This window comes from Perognathus longimembris, chromosome 7 (assembly GCF_023159225.1).
Source record: "Perognathus longimembris pacificus isolate PPM17 chromosome 7, ASM2315922v1, whole genome shotgun sequence".
Taxonomy (NCBI): domain Eukaryota; kingdom Metazoa; phylum Chordata; class Mammalia; order Rodentia; family Heteromyidae; genus Perognathus; species Perognathus longimembris.
Window position 1 is genome coordinate 3,433,409 of NC_063167.1, and position 18,202 is coordinate 3,451,610.

The 18,202-nt window shown below is 60.4% G+C and overlaps 1 protein-coding gene across 3 annotated transcripts in view; it reads left to right on the forward strand.

Annotated features, from left to right (window-relative positions):
- Kcnab2 (potassium voltage-gated channel subfamily A regulatory beta subunit 2) overlaps positions 1 to 18,202 on the forward strand; it is a 76,743-nt gene that overhangs the window by 24,794 nt on the left and 33,747 nt on the right. The window contains exons 1-3 of one of the 3 annotated variants that reach the window (XM_048350136.1): positions 187 to 303; positions 10,130 to 10,258; positions 11,474 to 11,515. In XM_048350136.1, the coding sequence (XP_048206093.1) occupies positions 10,182 to 10,258; positions 11,474 to 11,515 (119 nt within the window). In that variant the 5' untranslated portion in view covers positions 187 to 303; positions 10,130 to 10,181. Of the gene's footprint in view, positions 1 to 186; positions 304 to 10,129; positions 10,259 to 11,473; positions 11,516 to 18,202 lie in introns of those variants that run through there. The other 2 variants (XM_048350137.1, XM_048350138.1) reach the window with 2 other exon arrangements.

Consider the following 18,202-nt stretch of genomic DNA (forward strand, 5'->3'; position numbering starts at 1 on the left):
CATCCCCCCCTTCCTGCCCTGGCTAAGCCCCCCCCTCCTTCTCCCCACCCCCATCCTCAGCTGCTACACCACCAGGAAGGTTGGGGTGTCCCTGCCCTCATGCCTACGTCAGGGCACTGGAACCAGAGGCCACACCCCAGCACCCCACGGGGCCCCGGGTTGCCAGGCTCCTCCACTGTGCGGAGCCTGTGCTGTGGGGCGCCCACACCCACTTCCTGTTAGGCCCGTGGCCCCGCCGTGGACTGCCCTTCCACCACACGCCCAGGGAACATGGTCTCTACGGCGGCTCCGGCTCCGAAGCAGGTACGGGGGGCGGGGGAGGGGGCTTCCCATCCCGGGATGGCTTTGTGTCCGGCACGTGGGCTTGGGCTGGAGCTGACATCCAGGGCTAACACCTACAGCCCTGCAAACACCCCTCCCCAAGCCCCCTGAGGCCCCATGTGGACACATGGCAGCCTCAGGCACACGCGTGTGTACACACAAGTAGACACAACACCTGCTGAGATGGACGGCCAGGCACAGCCATGTACACGGTTCTCTGCAGGCTTCTGCTCCCTCCCTGGGTGATGGGGCTCAGCTCCCGGGACATCGGAGCCCAGCAGAGCCCTCTGTCCTCACAGGAGGGGCAGTGGGGCCCCCGGCGGCGGCTGGGTGGCCTGCCCAGCTGCTCTCTCCCAGGAGCCCCTGGCTGGGGACCTCAGATCGCTGAGTGGACGGCAGAGGCGGCCAGCCTTCACAGGGAATACGGCAGATGCCTGTCTCCCCGTCCTCTGAGCAGGGGGAAGACCTCTTAAAGCCTGTCCCCACCCTGCCGGTGTGGGCTGGAAGGGAAACCTGCCTGGCTCAGCTGCCCCACATGCACCTACCCCGGAAGGGAGGGCAGAGGGGGCAGGGAGCTCGGTGAAATCCCACGTCCCAGGGTCTGCAGGCGGGGCCCCCAGCCTCCGGCCCAGCCCCCACTCCCCTGAAGAGACAGGGTTGACATTACCCAGGACCCGTTACCCCTGGCCACTGACCCAGCAAACGCAGGTGCCTAGCTGGCCGAACGGCGTGCGAGGCTCAGGCTTCGGTTCAGAGGCGTCCAGCCTGAGGTGAGGCTGCATAAGGAAAAGGCTTTTATTACATTGAGAAAGTGGTGAGCTGTTGGTTTGCTGCGGCGTCATTAGAGGTGAGCGCTCACCGTCGTGCTCAGGGCTCCATGCGGGGCTGGGTGGATGTTGGGTATCAGGGAGCCGACGTTTGAATGAGTCCTGGTGACTCGTTATCTGTCAAATGCTCCGTCCTGCGTTCTTAACCTTAGCTCTGTGGTTGGTGCGGATGCTTCTATTGCTGACCTGTGCAGTGCCCCTGCTTGTGGGTGACAGTCCCTGGGTCTCCTGTCCCCCTCACTTAGGCCTCGGGAGTCTTAGGGTTTCTCGGTGACAAGAGCGGGCTTCCTGGTGTGTTCTTGGGCTCTGTCTCTGTTTGCATTCCCCACCCCAACCGCCAGCCCTAGTCTGCATTTGGGCCAAGTCAGCCGGTAGTGGTGAGGAACTTGGCTGCCTGCCAGGACCCTTGTGGGTCCCTTCTGCTCATTCCCCCGGGAGCGTGGGGGGGGGAGGGCAACCAGAACTGGCAACCAGGTATGCCAGGCATCCGACAGCAGCACTTACTGTAGCTCCCAGGAGGAGACTGGCTCCCATCTCCGCTCGGGGGCCCCTGGCTTCTCGGCAGAGAGGAAGGGCGTGTCACCTGACACCCTACCATGTCAAGTCCTGTGGTTTCCAGCGGTTACCCCTCTTCCTGTCTCTCGGGGAGGCGCCCCGTCAGCACCCAGCACGGAGGCCCTCTGGGCTCTGGCGGTGGGGTGGTCACCGCGTCTGCTTCTGTGTTCCCAGGGACGTGCTAGGCGGGACAGCGGAACCTTGTCTCCCTCGGCCCTTCCAGCCTTGTGCTCTGAGCGACTTGGGATCCTAGGGAGAGATGAGGTTCCCTGTCCTCGAGACCAAGCACTCTCGTGGCCTCAGGGGACACTGGGACAGAGACGAATAGGAGGGGCCTTCCATGACGGATGCGTAGTGACCCGCCTCTAACATGGCCTCCCGTGCCCTGCGTCTAGTGCCAATGCCTTGGCATGGCCCCTCCCCTGTAGCGCCAGGGCTCATCCTGGTCGAGGGACCACAGATGACACATATCAGGTCGTCGTTCTGAAGACCTCTGGTTGTGCAAGCAGCCGCTTCCAGGTTTTTCGGAAGGTTCAGATACTGTGAACAGTGTAGTCACTCATTTCTGTGCTCGGTCATCTTTCATTGGCCCTTATTTTAGAAAGCGGGAAGGAAGGGAAGTCTTCTGACAGGCAGGAGAGGGCACCAAAGCGCAGAAGATGGCATGGCGACTCTGAGGACCTGAAAAGCGCCCCCCACAGGGCTCACCCCCCAGGGCGCCCCGGGGGGTGGGGGGAGTGAGGCAGCTCCCGGGAAGCCGGCCCGGCTCCAGGTACAGGCGCCTCCTAGGTGTCAGGGCCCTGGCTGCACACGCAGCTCTCAGCACTGACATCAGGCCCTCCGCCATCACCGCCCCAGTTCACTGAGGAAGAGATTTAACCCTGGGGACGCGGGGAGATAGGCCCAGAGCCACACACCAACAGAGGGCAGAGTCAGTATTGCCAGAGGTAGGGAAGGATGGCGGAGCCCCTGCGATTCCCAGTTTCCCCACAGTCCATAGGAGCTTGAATTTCACAAGGAGGAACATTCTGAGAGAGCTTCCAAAAGGGGTAACATACAGTCCCTTCTTGAGCGCGTTGGAGTGACCGTGACAGTGGTTATCGCAGCCACCTGGCTGCTCCCACTCAACCTTCTGTGCAGGGGTCTTGGAGGCAGGCCAGGGAGCATGTGTTTACCATGCCTGCCCCAAAGGGCTGGCTGTCTCAGCCCAGGCCCCGTCACCCCCACATGTGTGTCAGGGCTGAGGTTCAAGGCGTCGCCTTGCAAGTCACGTGACTGTACCAGCAGGCAGGACGAGGAAGAGACTCCACCAACCACATGTGTGTGTGACACACACATACACGCACACACACGTGCGTATCTGTGCATCGGGGAGACAGCCAAGTCACGCCACAGAGGACATGGTTTGCCAGGAGAAGGGAGGGATTAACGTATCCCTCTCCACAGTTCAGGCACCAGCCCCGCCAGCCAGCATGTCTGGGGAGTCAGACAGGTGAGCCCCAGCCAGGCTAAACCAGAAAGCGCCCGCTATTACTTTGTGTCTCTGACTTTTGACTCCTGAACACAGGTCTGACTTTTTCTGTGACTTCCTGGCTGGAACTGTCCATTCATGAGCTTCTCTCCAGAGTAAGTACACTAAATTCTTCCCATCTCGGGCAAGTAGCCCCAGGACAGCAATGACCAGCCGCAGAACCTTTACCATCTCAGTTCCATCTTTTAAGGACAGCTCCTGTTCTCAGAGCTTATTTCCTCCCGCAGAGAGGTTGGAGCCACACGGCCAGCGGAACCTGTGCTCTGCAGTGGGGAAACCAAGGCTCACATCCCAGGAGTGCTATCCCAGCCAGGCAGGCTCCCGCCCTCACTGCCCTTTCACCGGTCCGTCTGTCTGTCTGGTACCTTTTCTTCTTGATGCATAAATGCACTTTGCCTTGCCTAAAATCATGCTGCCCTTCCATCTTTCCCAGGAAAGTACAAACCCCATCTTTCAACCAATCCCAGGCTTTTCCTGGGCCCGGAAGGTGGGGGCCAGGGTTTCAGACCCTGATGAAATCTGAAGATTGAGCCCTTCCTGGGCTGTGGCTTCTGTGACAGGCTGAGACCACTAGGGATCCACTTTTGTGTGTGTGTGTGTGTGTGTGTGTGTGTGTGTGTGTGTGTGCGTGCGCGCGTATTTTTTAATTTATTTATTTTTGTCATGGGGCTTGATCTCAGGGCCTGGACATTGTCCCTGAGCTTTATTGCTCAAGGCTAGTGCTCTACCACCTTGAGCCACAGTGCCACTTCTGGCCTTCCAGTGATTAACTGGAGATATGAGCCTCACAGACTTTCCTCCGTGTACTGGCTTCGGCCTGTGATCCTCAGATCTCAGCCTCCTAAATAGCTAGAATTACAGGTGTGAGCCACCAGTACAAGGCCACAACGTTTGTGTCTTTTTTTTTTTCCAGTCCTGGGGCTTGAACTCAGAGCCTGAGCACTGTCCCTGACTTGTTTTGCTCAAGGCTAGCACTCTGCCACTTGAGCCACAGCGCCATCTCTGGCTTTTTCTGTGTATGTGGTGCTGAGGAATCGAACCCAGGGCTTCGTGCATAGTAGACAAGCACTCTACCGCTAAGCCACATTCCCAGCCCCCTTTTGTGTCTTCTTTACACTTGAACTTGGCCTAGTGTCTTCTACTCACTCTTCACCCACGGCCCAGATTGACAACATACTTGGCTTTTCTAGAAACACACTCACACTGAGGGGCTGCCGGGGAACTCTCCTGCAAGTCCTGCTGGTAACGAAGGAAAAAGTGAGCTATGCCCTGGCAGGGCTGACTTAACCACGTGACCAGACGTGGCTTCAGCCATCACAGGCAGACTCCCTGTGTGTGTCCTGCTTGGATGCAGGAGCCGGAAGCAAGCTGGCTACACTGAGGTGGTTAAATGCCATCCTCGGGCAGCAATCGGATACACCAAACACCGAGGGACAGTTGGGAAAATAAATGCCCTGGATCTTGAAAATAAAAGCTCAGTGTCGTGAATAACCAACATTTAAAAATGCTGTTTGGGGAAGACAAATGGGACGGGTGGTCTCCCCAACATGCCGCCCGGAGTGAGAGCAGTGGTCCCTCTTCCGACAGCTGTGCCGTGCACCCCCTACTGGACAGGGTGTGCGTGGCACCCCAGAGGAGGCTCGCTTTTTAGGTTAGAAGAGACTAGAGAGAGAAGTAACTGCCCTGCGGGAGTCCTGGTTGGACCCTAGGGGATCTTTGTTGTTGTTGTTGTTTTGGTCAGGAAGGGGGCTTGAACTCAGGGCCTTGGTGCTGTCCCTGAGCCTTATGGCTCAAGGCTAGTGCTCTACCACTTGGAGCCACAGTGCCACTTCTGGTTTTCTAGTGGTAAGTAGGAGATAAGAGTCTCTTGGACTTTCCAGCCTGGGCTAGCTTTGAACCTCAGATCTCAACCTCCTGAGTAGCTAGGATGACAGCCACCCAGTGAGAGGACAGCTCCCAGTGGGAATGTTTTTCAAATCTAAACAAGATATGAAAGAATCACTGGAAGTTATGAAAATTTTGAATGGAAGTTGTACGTCAACTGATATTGAACTAATCTTAGGTACTGTCATAATTTTGTGATTTAGTTCAGGATATTTTAGCTTATCTTCAAATAGTTCAGAAAATTGTGTGTGTGTGTGTGTGTGTGTGTGTGTGTACACATAGATAGTGGTAGGAGGAGGGAGTTAATGTGTACAAGCTAGGTGAAGTGTAAACCATTGCTAATTAGAATACGTAGGTAATTAGAATGCATGGGCTTATTGCTATTCTAATTCTTTTCTTTTTTGCCAGTCCTGGGCCTTGAACTCAGGGTCTGAGCACTGTCCCTGGCTTCTTTTTACTCAAGGCTAGCACTCTGCCACTTGAGCCACAGCACCACTTCTGGCCATTTTCTATATCTGTGGTGCTGAGGAATCGAACCCAGGGCTTCATGTATGCGAGGCGAGCACTCTACCACTAGGCCACGTTCCCAGACCCTCTCATTCTTTTCTTTAAAGTCAAAGTCTTTGAACTAAGTTGGGGAGAAGACAGAACACGCCTTGGACGATGCTTCCTGACCCCTCGGGGTCGGCTGTTGACACTGCCGGCTCACCGTGCGTGGGGTGAGAGCGTGGGCTCGCTCCGCAGCGTTCCTCGCTCTCCCGTCTTGCTTTTGCTCCCCTGAGAAGGTTTGCGCCGTCGTGGTAAAGTCTCTAGCTTCTGTTTTTCCAAACACGGATCAGGGAGAGCTGTTCAAGGCCACCCGCAGGCCAGGTGGAAGGGCAGCAGCGGGTTCCGGAGACCCAGGCTTCCACTTCGGATCTGGATCCTCTTCTGGGGCTCTTTGCACCGGCTTTCAGAGCCTGTCCTCCTAACCCACAGGGACATCAGGAGTTGGGGGGCACCTGGCTCCGCGCTGCCTGCCTCCCTCCTCCGCGTGGTGCAGTGCCGGAGCCGCAGCCAGCCTGAGCAGGAGCAGGAGCCGGCCCCCGGGGATTGGCTGCTCCCTGGCTGCAGTCACTCCTGATTGGACGATGGGGAGCTGGGCTCTGGGAAGGTGAGCTCCACCCTCAAATCCTGCGTGCTGAATGCAAAGCAGGAACTGTGCGGATTCCCACCCGTCCCCTACTCCCTAGTGAAGTAGGGGAGTTAGTGGGCTGAGCTCCGGTCACCCCAGGGTGAACGGGGAAGAAGGGATGATGGCTCAGGGCCAGGGGCTGCCTGCTGGCTCAGAGGGAGCCTGACCTCAGGGTCAGCACTGCTTTGCTTTGCTTTCTCTCTTTTCTTTTTTAACCAGTCCTGGGGCTAGAACTCGGGGCCTGAGCACTGTCCCTGGCTTCTTTGTGCTCAAGGTTAGCACTCTACCTCTTGAGCCACACCGCCACCTCCGTCTTTTTCTGTGTATGTGGTGCTGAGGAATCGAACCCAGGGCTTCATGCGTGCTGGGCAAGCGCTCTACCACGAAGCCACCTTCCCAGGCCAGGGTCAGCAGTTAAGAGTCCCAGCAGTGGGGGCAGCAGGTGTCACCTTCCTGGGATCCCTTCCTAGGTAAGGGCAGTGGTCCCATACCTGCAGCTGCACCGAGCTTCCCCACTGGCCACCAGGTAACAGCAGGTGACGAGGGCTAGGGAGAAAAGTTACACAGGACGGGTCAGGGGGACATAGCAAGATGGGGTTGGTGATCTAAGATGAGAGGTCCCAGGAGGACCACTGCAAGAGGGTGACCTTGGCACAAAGAAGCAAAGGTGGAGAGCTCAGGCAGGGGGTGCAGGGGTGCAGGAGCCCTGGAGAGGCAGCAACGGGGCGGGGTCCATGGCAGCCCAGGGCGCCTCGTGGCTGCACAGGGTGAGTAAAGGCCACCAGGACAGAGAGGCTGGAGAGGCCTTGGGGATAGACAGGCAGCCCAGAGGCAGGGGGGTTTTCTTTGTTGGCCGTGGGGCTTGAACTCAGGACCTAGGCACTGTGTCTGAGCTCATTTTGCTCAATCGTAACACTTCACCACTTGAGCCACAGCCCCACTTCCTGTTTTTTGCTGGCTACTTAGAGATAGGAGTCCCACAGACTTTCCTGTTTGGACTGGCCTCAAACCACAGTCCTCAGATCTCAGCCTCCTGAGTAGCTAGGATGACAGGCCTGAGCCACCAGCACCAGGCTCTGGTTGCATTTTGACTCTTGCTCTGGATACAGTGGAAGCCATTGGAAGGTTGGGAGCACAGTCATGGCTACAGTTGTGTTCTGGAAGGATCAGCTGGCCTTCGGGAAGCAGAGTGTCAGGGAGGCGGTGGTCACAGGTGGGTAGCTGCTGTTCCCCTGTGATACTAGATACCTGGAAGGTGGCGATCGGGATTGATTCAAGGCTAGCACCAGCAAAACAACAACAAAAAATTTTTTTTGCAAGACCCCATCTTGACCAATAGCTGAACACAGTGGCCCCTGTCCCCTCCGCTATAGGAAACACACAGTGGGCTGGGTGAGATCCGGTCACACAGGGAAGTGTAAACAGAAGGGTCAGAGCCCAGGCTAGTGCAGGCCAGCAGGGGGCAGCATGGAGACGGGACCAGCACCCAGAGAGGCCCGAGGAGAGCCCAGTGGGCCAAGGATGCAGACAGCACTGCTGCATGAGAGCCCACAGGACAGCACTGACAGACAGCATCCGGAAGGTCACCATGACCTCGGCGGGAGTGGCTCTCACAGAGCTGGAAGGAGGAGAACTGAGGAGTGTGGGTTGTTTGTTTGTTATGAATTCGCCTATGAATAGAGGATTCTCTCCAGTGGTGGGGAAGGAAGTGGGTCCAAGCAATGCTGCTTTTGGAGTCCTTCTGAGAGAGATGGGAGGAGTGGTCACTCAGCGCATGCCGGTCCATGCTCCACAAGGAAGGGGGGGGCGGCTGCAGGCTGCCCTTGGGGGCGGGGGAGGGGGGCGGGTGTGTGTTGGATGCACATGGCCAGTCATTACAGGGGTCCATGAGGGAAGGCAGCCTAGCTAATGCTGAGGCTTCTGGTTGCTTCTATGTCCTCAGTGATCAAATAAGAAGCTTTATGGTCAGGGCGGAGGGGGGATGGGGACAAAGCGGGAGGGAGCTGCAAAGTTGCCCCCCGGACAGTGGGGGAGATGGTGGCCAGATTTCCACAGAGGTCCAGGGAGGGTTTCGGTCTCGGTGGTACATACTCAACCCGCAACACAGTCCCTCATCAGATAGGCAGGAGGTGGTCCACAGAAATAGGCAGCAGGCCGCGTCTGGCCTCCCAGCCAGCGGTTCTCAGCCTGGGGTCCCGGGAGCAGCGGCATCACCACTGCCCTCGGACGCATTAGAAATGTACACCCTTGACCCCACCCCGTCTATGGGCCAGATTCTTGGCTTCACTTGACTCCCCCATGCACAACACAGCCCTTCAAGAGCAAGCTGTACGTGGTCCTTGAATTCTGGAAACGCACCATCCAGAGTACCCCTGGGCCAAAGAAAGCCAAGGATGGGGTGGCCTGGGAGAGCCAGCCCAGGCCGTGGCCCCTCTGCAAGGCCAAGTGAGGGGGTCCTGCTTCCCCTGCTTCCCCGTGGCCTGTAAACCGTATAGAAGGGGACATGTGGCCAGGTTCCCTTTGGAATAGATGCCCAGCTGCTGGGAGGCAACCAGGGTTTCCAGTGAAAGATACAGGTAACCCCACCAAAGGATAGCAGTGGAAGACATGGATGGATGGACAGATGGATAGATGGATGGGTGGATGGATGAATGAGTGGGTGGGTGGATGGATGGATGGACAGATGGACAGGTGGGTGGATGGATGGATGGGTGGGTGGGTGGATGGTGGAAGAAGGAAGGGGTGGATGGATGATGGATGGATGGACAGATGGACGGGTGGACGGATGGATGGACGGGTGGACGGATGGATGGACGGGTGGATGGATGATGGAAGAAGGAAGGGGTGGATGGATGATGGATGGATGGACAGATGGACAGGTGGATGGATGGATGGGTGCGTGGATGAATGAGTGGGTGGGTGGATGGATGGACAGATGGACAGGTGGGTGGATGGATGATGGAAGAAGGGAGCGATGGGTGGATGGATGGATGGATGGACAAACAGAAGGACGGGTGGATAGGATGGATGGATGTTGGCTATTGCATTTCCTACTGCATAGCCACAAGCTTTGCAGCTTAAAATAGTAAACGTCTGTCATCTCAGGGTTTCTGTTGACCGGGGTTTGGAAGAACGTGGCCAGACCCGCACCTTCTAGCTCCCCAAGCTACAGGATGGGTGCTGGCCAGGGCTGTGCTCTCAGGAGAAGGCTCGGCTGGGGAAGGATCTGCGTCTCAGCTCCCAGGGTTACCTGAAGATTCACTCTGTGGACTGTTGGCTAGAGGCTGACCTCAGTTCCTGCCACAGGGACGTCTCCCACGTGACAGAGCCACGGGGGAGAGCCAGCCAGGAGTCACAGTCCGTGCTGCTCCATCGTGGGAGTGGCAGTCGTTGGCTTTTCCACATTGCGGCACGAGGGCCAGCCACCCACCCAGGGAAGGGGGCCCCGGAAGCCAGGGTCCCTGGCGTCCTCTGACGCGTGCCCTAGCTGCGCAGGAAGCCGCTGTGAGCTGCAGAAGGCATGACGTTGCCCCGGGGTGATGGGAAGACAAGACAGGAGCTGACGAGTGCAGCGGAACCTGTTCCTAGTTCCAGAAGAACTGGAGGTCACGGGCAGACCCCAGGGCTCACGGGTGGGACGTGGACTGGAGGCGTGGCATCCTTCACAGACATCATGTGACCCTCTGCCCGTGTGAGCCCCTGGCTTGGCCCGTCTGTGTGACGGGGGATGGACAGATGTGCTGGGACCTCGGCCTCTGCCCCTCGAGGATCACGGGGCCTTGTGGCTAAACCTGGTTGATAGTTCTTTAACCACCATCCCATTTTCTTATCTTCCAGAACTTTCCTTCTGTGAACAAGCAAACAGGTGTGGACAAGTGAGGCCGGCTCCATGTATCCAGAATCGACCACAGGCTCCCCGGCTCGGCTCTCCCTGCGACAGACAGGCTCCCCCGGAATGATCTACAGGTGAGCCACACACACACACACACACACACACACACACACACACACACACACACACCCCGCCGTCACCACAGGGCCCCTCCAGGGCCAGTCTTGTTTCTAAAGAGGGGCCTCTGAGGCCACCGCCCTTCCTGGGGGAGAGGGGGGACACACAGGGCTGTTAGGTACAGAGGCCTCCAAAGAAGGAATGGAAGCTTTCCAAAAAACAAAGAGATAGAGACTGAGAAGAACTGAGGCAGGATAGGCCCCTTTCTGGTCCCAGGCACTTCCAGAATTGTGTTTGAGATTAAGAGAGAGGCCCGACAGTGAGTAGAAGGCCCTTCCTCCCTTGCATTTCTCACACCCACCACCACCCCTGGGGCCTCCATAGTACCCCGGCTCTCACGGCACGTGGACGGGCCCCAGCCACGGCAGCCCTTGCGGGGGGGTGGGGGGGGCAGCCAGAACTCACAGAGCAACTTTGACCCTGTGGTGGTCGTGTGGCCAACCGGCCACCTGCAGAGGGCGCTGGTGAGAGCTCTTGGCTCCAGACAGAGCGCAGGACACCAAGGTCACTGTCACAGTCAGTAAAGATTGAGGCAGGGACTGGGAATGTGGCCTAGTGGTAGAGTGCTCGCCTCGTATACATGAAGCCCAGGGTTCGATTCCCCAGCACCACATGTATAGAAAACGGCCAGAAGTGGCACTGTGGCTCAAGTGGTAGAGTGCTAGTCTTGAGCTAAAGAAGCCAGGGACAGTGCTCAGGCCCTGAGTCCAATCCCTGGGACTGACAAAAAAAAAAAAAAGAAGAAGAAGAAGAAGAAAAGATTGAGGCAGGGGGAGGACCCAAGCAGCCTATGGATCCTGGGAATTCAGACCCATCTAGATCATTCTCAGGGTCTGCACCAGGATGCGTGTCTGTAGAAATCCCAGGACAAGGAATGTCCATCCTGAAAATGGCCCAGCGATCACCGGCAGGGTGTGGGTCTTAACCATTGTTCTGAGCCGTGCTAGAAAGCACCGTCAGACGCAAACGAGGCTTAGCCTGCAGAGCCCACTGGGTGGCGCTGCTGCCACGCGCGTGTTCGGAACCTGGCTGTGCGTGGCGGAGGGCGGGAACCGGGGCTGCCGGGTGTTGGCGACGCGGTCTGAGCTGGCTCCTGCCTGTGGTTGATGCCAACTGTGCACTGTCTCTCTTCTCTCCTCTTCTCCCCCTTTTTCCTCCATTGCTGTCCGAAGTACCCGATATGGGAGTCCCAAAAGACAGCTCCAGTTTTACAGGTAATGAGCCCTTCATTCCCCTTCGAACCAAGCAAGTCGACGACGAGGGTGTGTGTGTGGGGGGGGGGGGGGGTGCTGTGTCCATCCGGGGCGTGCCGGCTGGCGCTGTCTTCGATGACGCCCAGGTTCTGCCTGCCTCTCCCGGTGCCATCCACAGAACGTAGGTAATACCACGATATTTTAAAATGTGCTGCTGGGTTCATTGTGTGTGCTAGCCCACCGACTTCGACTTGAGCAAATGAAGTTCTACACTTGCCTAGCTCTCGGCCACATAAAGCCACTCGTGGGCCGGGCTGGGGGTGTGGCTCCGTGGGCGGGCCCTTGCGGCGTGGGGTGCTGGGATCGGTACCCAGCCGTGGATGGTACAGCCCGCCTGAGGGACAGGTTTGTGCCCGTGGGTTTGGGCCGATCTGGAAGCTAGGAACCTTTCGTGTGCGTCGGAGGCTGGTAGGTTCGTGGGGGGCTTGTGGGGCCCGTGTGATGTGGGTCCCGGTGGGGCTCACGGTGTCTTTCTGAGACACATTTCTTGTTCAGATTAGAAGCAGGTGTTTGCCGGGCATGAGCCCGCCAGCCTGAGGCCCGAGCGGGGGCCGGCGAGGGGAGGCCGCCAGCACGGGCCTGGGCACCGCCCTCCCCTCCCCACGGCCTCCGCGTCTCTGAGCACGGCCGAGGCCCAGCCCGTCGGCACCACGGCCCCAGCGCCTCCGCTGAGGCCTCGTTCATCCAGAGCGCTGGCTCTTTGATTCTGCTGAGGGCTTGACGAGAGAGGACTTTTGCCCGTTAGACCTGAACTTGGGCTTGCAGATGTGTTTATTGGGTTAAATGCTTACATCCTGTAATGGAGTGTTCACACACACGTGTGTCTGGGTGACGTGATCTGACACGACGGGCGTATGGCAGGCGTCTGGGATCTGAGCAGAGAAGCCGCGCTTGCACGGTGTGTGGGGTGGGGGGAGCCTGGCCTCCCTCATCCCAGAGGAGAGGGAAGGCCAGGGCAGCCTGTAAATCCCAGAGCCACGCGCCTGGCAGGGGCCTGGTGAAACGCGGTCGAGATGACTTGTATACCACTGGCTGTCCTTGAACCAGGGACCGTGGCTCATCCTGCTAAACACCCTGGTCCTCTGTGCTGAGGGCTCCGAAGCCCTCCCTCCCCGCCTCTCAGCTCCTCATTCTGCTGCCCACCGCCCCTGCCCATCCCAGCCTGTGCGTCCTCAAAGCAGTGTCCCCGCCCAGACCCTCGGGTGGAGCCTGCGACGAGGACCTCAAAGGCTGGGGCCTTACTTTGCCACCCCCAGGGGGAGCGCCCCGTCACGGGACACTAAACGCGGTCCTACTGAGAGAGCGCTATACCAAATGACTGAAGGGGGGCTTTCGATGGGCGGAAGTGTTCGAGGTGAGTGCCCTGCCCTGGAGCAGGTCCCAGGCAACAGAGTGTGTCAGCCAGCTCTGCAAGGAGAACTGCGGAACAAGGAGCCCGGAGCCACAGTGCCCACAGGCCCACGCAAGGCGGGTCCAAAGCCAGCTCGGGGCCAGACACCCCCCTCCCGGCAGTGGGAGGGACTCGGCCAGGGGTGCGGAGGAGGAGGAAGGAGTCCAGACAATAACGCGGTCACCCTCAGAACGCCAGGAGCGTCTGGAAGGCAAAGCTGTCACAGGGGAATCCAGAGTGCTGTTGGGCTCCGTGAAAGCCGTGATCCTCCCAGCTGGAGGGGTCCAGGAAGGCCTCACGGAGGAGGCGGCTGCAGGCTGAAAGCAGGACCCTGACGGCTGGACCAGATTCCACACCGAGACTGGAGAACATTCCAGTAGATGTAATAGCCGCGTATGAAGGTGTGCGTGGAGAACAGGAAGTGACGGTGGCACGGACCAGACCACCGGGGGTGTGACAGACGACAGAGGCAGATTGGGGTGGGTGGGGAAGGCCTCAGAGCCGAGTGGAGGAGTTTGGATGCCTTCGGTGGGCACTGGGCAGCCACCTGTGGTGTTCGAGTGTCAGGATCACAGCTGGAGTAGCGGGGAGGAAGTCGGACAGCCAGGGGGACCGAACGCAAGGAGACCAGGTAGCAGCCCGGGAAAGATGAAAGGAACTGGGCACCTCTCATCCTACCTACTCAGGAGGCTGAGCTCTGAGGATCGCAGTTCAAAGCCAGCCCGGGCAGGAAAGTCCATGGGACTCATATCTCCATTGAACCATCAGAAAACCAGAAGTGGCGCTGTGGCTCAAGTGGTAGAGCAGCAGCCTTGAGCTGAAGAGCTCAGGGACAGCGCCCAGGCCCAGAGTTCAAGCCCTACCACTGACCAAAAAGAAGAAAAAAAAAGATGAAAGGAGCAGAGCTGCAGTGGAAGAGTTGGGGGCTCGGGGCGTGAATGGAGGGGGTCAGGTCACATGGCTTCACGTCCCAGGAGGGCCTGAGAAGCCGAAAGGGCAGCGGAGGCGCTGACCCCACACACGGAGGTGCCGAGCACCACCCAGTGGGCAGGCCGAGGACCGTCGGGTCTGAGTTTCCGTGATGCCCCGCCCGAGGCGGGCTGACTGACAGCTCACAGTTGAGGTCCCAGGGTCACCCGTCGGCTTCCAGTGAGGAACTCAAGGGGGTGGCAGGAGCTGTGGGGGGGGCAGCTCAGGAGCGGAGCAGCCCCACTTACACAGAGAGGGCCCCCCAAGAACTGCCCTTCTTTCCTGTGAGCTCACCCCCAATGGCCTAAAGATATCGCATCAGGCCCCGCCTCTTCCAGATCCACCACCGCCCAAGATGGCCTGCAGCACGCGGACCCCGGAGGAACATGCCCAGACCCTCCCCACGGGGGCGGGCCTGGAGAAAACCCTTCCCACACCAGCCGATCGGCCTCCGCCCGGGCCAGCCCACCGCCACGCACCGGCGTTCCGTGCCCTCCTGCTCGGCCTGCCTCCTCCACGGCTGCACTGATTTCCTGTCCATCTCCATCCAGGGGTCTGCGGGGCGCTGGTGCGTCTTCTGGGCAGGACGCCATCTTCCAGCAGGGACTCCGTTGGCATCTAGGGGTGACAGGCAGGCCCCTGGGGATCTGCCCTCTGGGGAAGGACCCAGCACCTAGCCTCCCTCCAGGCCTCGGCCACATAAGGAACAGTCTCAAAGCCTTTTCCAATCCCCGGATCGTGACGTGTGCGTGCCTGAAGGGAACATCAGTGCGGTGTCCAGTGGGTTTCTAGAACCTTCCATCCGTTGATAGCTCTGACCGTAGAGGCCCACGTGGGCTGCATCCAGTGGAGGGAGGAGCATCTGCGTGTGCAGGCGCCGTGCCTCCCCTGACCCCCGCCCCTCTGCTTGCGTGGTCCCCACCTGCCCTGGGGGCCCCGACCCCCCCCCGTACTGCCGTTTGGAATAGAGGGGGCACAAGCAGCGAGTCCTCTGCGCCGACAGCAGAGAACACAGCCTGCCCCTTTCAACCTGTGGCTCTGCTGCGAGGACCTGCGTCCCTGACCCTCGGGGGAGGGAGGGGAGAGGCGGCTGGGGAGAGAGCGGGACCCCCCCTCTCGCGCTGCACCCCAACCCTGAGTGCCAGGAGTGGGTATTGCCAGGCGGCGGCGGCGGCGCTGCACTTAGGGGACGAGGCGCTCGTGAATAATTCACCCTCTTCCACCGAGATGAGAACGCCCTAATAGGGCTAATGGACTCGCTGCCTCCAAAGCCGACCCTTGTGGGACGCTCACATTCGCCAATTGCCGCTGGCGCGCGGCAGCGACACTCCCTAATGAAGCCGCAGCCTCTCCAGCCTCGCGGCCCCCATCGCTAAGCCACGGCCCTCTTAGCAAGCAGCCGCCCGCGGAGGGAGGCAGGTGAGTCGGCCTCTGCGCCCCAGGAACACACGTGTCGCAGCTGCCTTGTTTCGGGGTGAGGGGGGCGGCCGGGGGCACTGCTTGGGTAACCCCAGGAACTGAAATGACAGAGTGGGTGCTGTTGGGTGATGCTTTGGGCCGATCTCAAGTAAGACCTTCTGCATTTCTCCCAAGCAGACAACCTCAAAGAACCAAACAGCCCCGGTGTACCCTTGAGGTGACTGTGCCGGAGGGAGGAGGGTTAGGGGCTCCCGCCTGGCAGCTCGGGGACCACCCCATGCCCCACGCTTGAGCCTGCTTGCCTCCCGCCCCGCGCAGCTCTGGCCGGCCCACTTCCCTTCCGCCTCGCTGGGCTCGGGTTTTCCCACCTGGCCGGGGGGCGGCGGGGGGGGGGGGGGGGGTGCTGTCCTGAGGGAGCCGGGCCGCTTGTTTGGATCCGGGCTTGCTGATTCCCGAGCAGCACTGGCTGTGTTCCGGTGCTGGCCTGTGCATTGCAGAGCTGCTCCCTGGACGGTGACCGCGTCCCTCCGGGTCCGCTTTCAAGAATTCTGGCTGTCCCCGGTCTCTAGACAGGTGCCATGTGTGATGGATGGAGGCTTGCAGGGCCCCCCTCGTGCTGGGCGCGGGGGGCGCAGGGAACAGACCCCGATTGAGAGAGCCCAGGTAGAAGAAGGCAGGCTCGGGAGAGAGGTGGCGAGTCTGGCTGGCTTAATGAGGTTGACGGCGTCGGTTCATTTTTCCATGTCACCGTGTTCGTTCACGTGAATTCCCCCGAGGCCCAGGCAACAGGAATAGATTCGCAGAGGGCGGGCCCCGCACAGGTACCGCCCTGTAGTTAGCAGCTACGGGGGGTGGGGGAGGGGTTCCCAAGACCGGTGAGGGACAGCGTCAGAGTTTAGAGACCCCCACCGGGTCACAGGCCTGGAGATGGACCCGGGAACCCGGGAACGAGACTGAGGACCCAACCTTGAGCTCCCCTTCCTTCTCCCTGGCAACCCCTTCTTGGGGACCCTTATTCAAGGACCTCGCTGGTAACACACGAGGGACTTTGGCCGTCCGACAGTCCCGGACGGTGCTGGTGGCCCGCACAGCCGCCTGTGCCATCTGTGTGCACACAGCCTCCCTTTCTCCCCTTCCAGAGCCTTCCAGCTCTGTCTCGGGGTCTCGCCCTGCCTCACCGGCCCCATCCCGGCCACGCACCCCTTTTGTGGGTGCAGGTCTGTGCCCCTCACCCCTGCACCAGAGGCCGGGACCGCCACACCCCTACTCCTCTACCCGGGAGTCCCTGACACCATGCTTCAGCGGGAGGCCTGGGCTCCCAGATGCACCACCAGGGAACATCCCGAGCCAGGGGACCGTGGCCCCCACAGAGCGGGGCGTCCTGGAGGCAGACTGCAGGGCTGCTCCTCCCTGCCCCTCCCCCCCCAGCTCCACCCCACTCCGCCCACCACCCACCTCCCTGAGAACGGTGGCGTGTGCACTTTATGCGCGTCGCGGCCTTCGGCGCCCATCCTTCGTGTGTATTTTGTCCTGCCGGACCTCTCCCAGTGACGTTGGGTGTCTGCGTGGCTCCCTCTGGTCACTGTCCCCTCTCCCAGGGGCCGGTTATGAGTTCTTCTCCCCGGGACACGTCCTGCCACGCCTCGGCTCCGGCCACCTGTGCAAGGCCCACGCCCGCGTGCACCGGCAGCGCCGTCTGTGGTCCCGCTCACCGGCACGGCGGCGGCAGCCTGGGGACCGGCCTCTGCCTGTCCCGCGTGGCGGACGCGGAGGGTGAGGCGGCCTCCTGGGTGGGGCTGCGCGGGGAACAGCCAGCGGCCCCGCCCTCACCTGCAGCTCTGCCGCTCCCCTCCCACCCGGCCTCGGCCAGACCAGGCTTGCTTTTCCTGGGCAGTGTCTTAAAAGCTAATGGCTATTGATCTCGGCCTGGCCGGGCCTGGCTGGGAACACGAGCGTCTGAGGGGGGCCCTGCTTTTCGGGAAGAAGCCGCAGCCGCAGCCCGCCCTGCCGGCCTTCTCTCTGAACGGGACCCTGGGGAAGCCGGGGCTGACATCCATTTGCCCGCATGTTGCTGCCAGCCAGACACACGGCCTCCTCAGAAGCAGCCCTCGGGCTGGAGGGGCAGTGGCCAGCCTGCAGGGGGGAGGAGGGAAGGGCAGCTGGCCTCCCTCGGGGGACTCTCACCCCGAGCTGGGGCCCCTCCCCTGCTCTCGGGGCTGGGGCAGCCCCCGCCCCAGGGATCTGAGCCGTGAGTGCTGAAGGAAAGTTCCACCGTGGCAGCCACCCCCTGGCAGGGAGAGGGCAACGCGTGGCCCTGTGTGGATCTTCCAGAACCCTCCTGTGGCTCTGTGGACGGTGCAGGGATGGGGTGGCAGCAGAGAAAGCTCCTGGCCCTGGGCACAGCCACCATCGGGAGTCAAACAGCAGGGGGCAGGGAAAGCTACAGATCGCCACAGCAGGAAAGAAGCCTCGGGGTGGGGTGGGGTGGGGTGGGGAGGGCGGCACCTGGGTCTGTGTGAGGGACCATGAGGGGGCTGCCCACGAGCGACGGGAGGAAGGGGGGGCATCCAGCCTGTCCAGGGCAGTGGGGCTAAGGTCCCCGCAGGGCCACTCGGGAGACCCTTGCCTCTGGTTCCTCCGGGCAGGACCCAACACAGACTCCTGCCCCGTGTGCGTCCTTCCTGGAGCCGCTGGAGCGCATCAGAGGAAGGGCCAGCCCAGGACCACCCCACCCCTGCGCCCTGGACCACACCAGAGCCTCTGCAGTGACCCCGGCTCCTCCAGGAAGGAGCGGAGGGCGGGACAGGTCTGGCTCCCTTCCTGTGACCAGGGCGGGGCTCCCGGAGCCCATGCCTTGCTGAGAGGAGGCG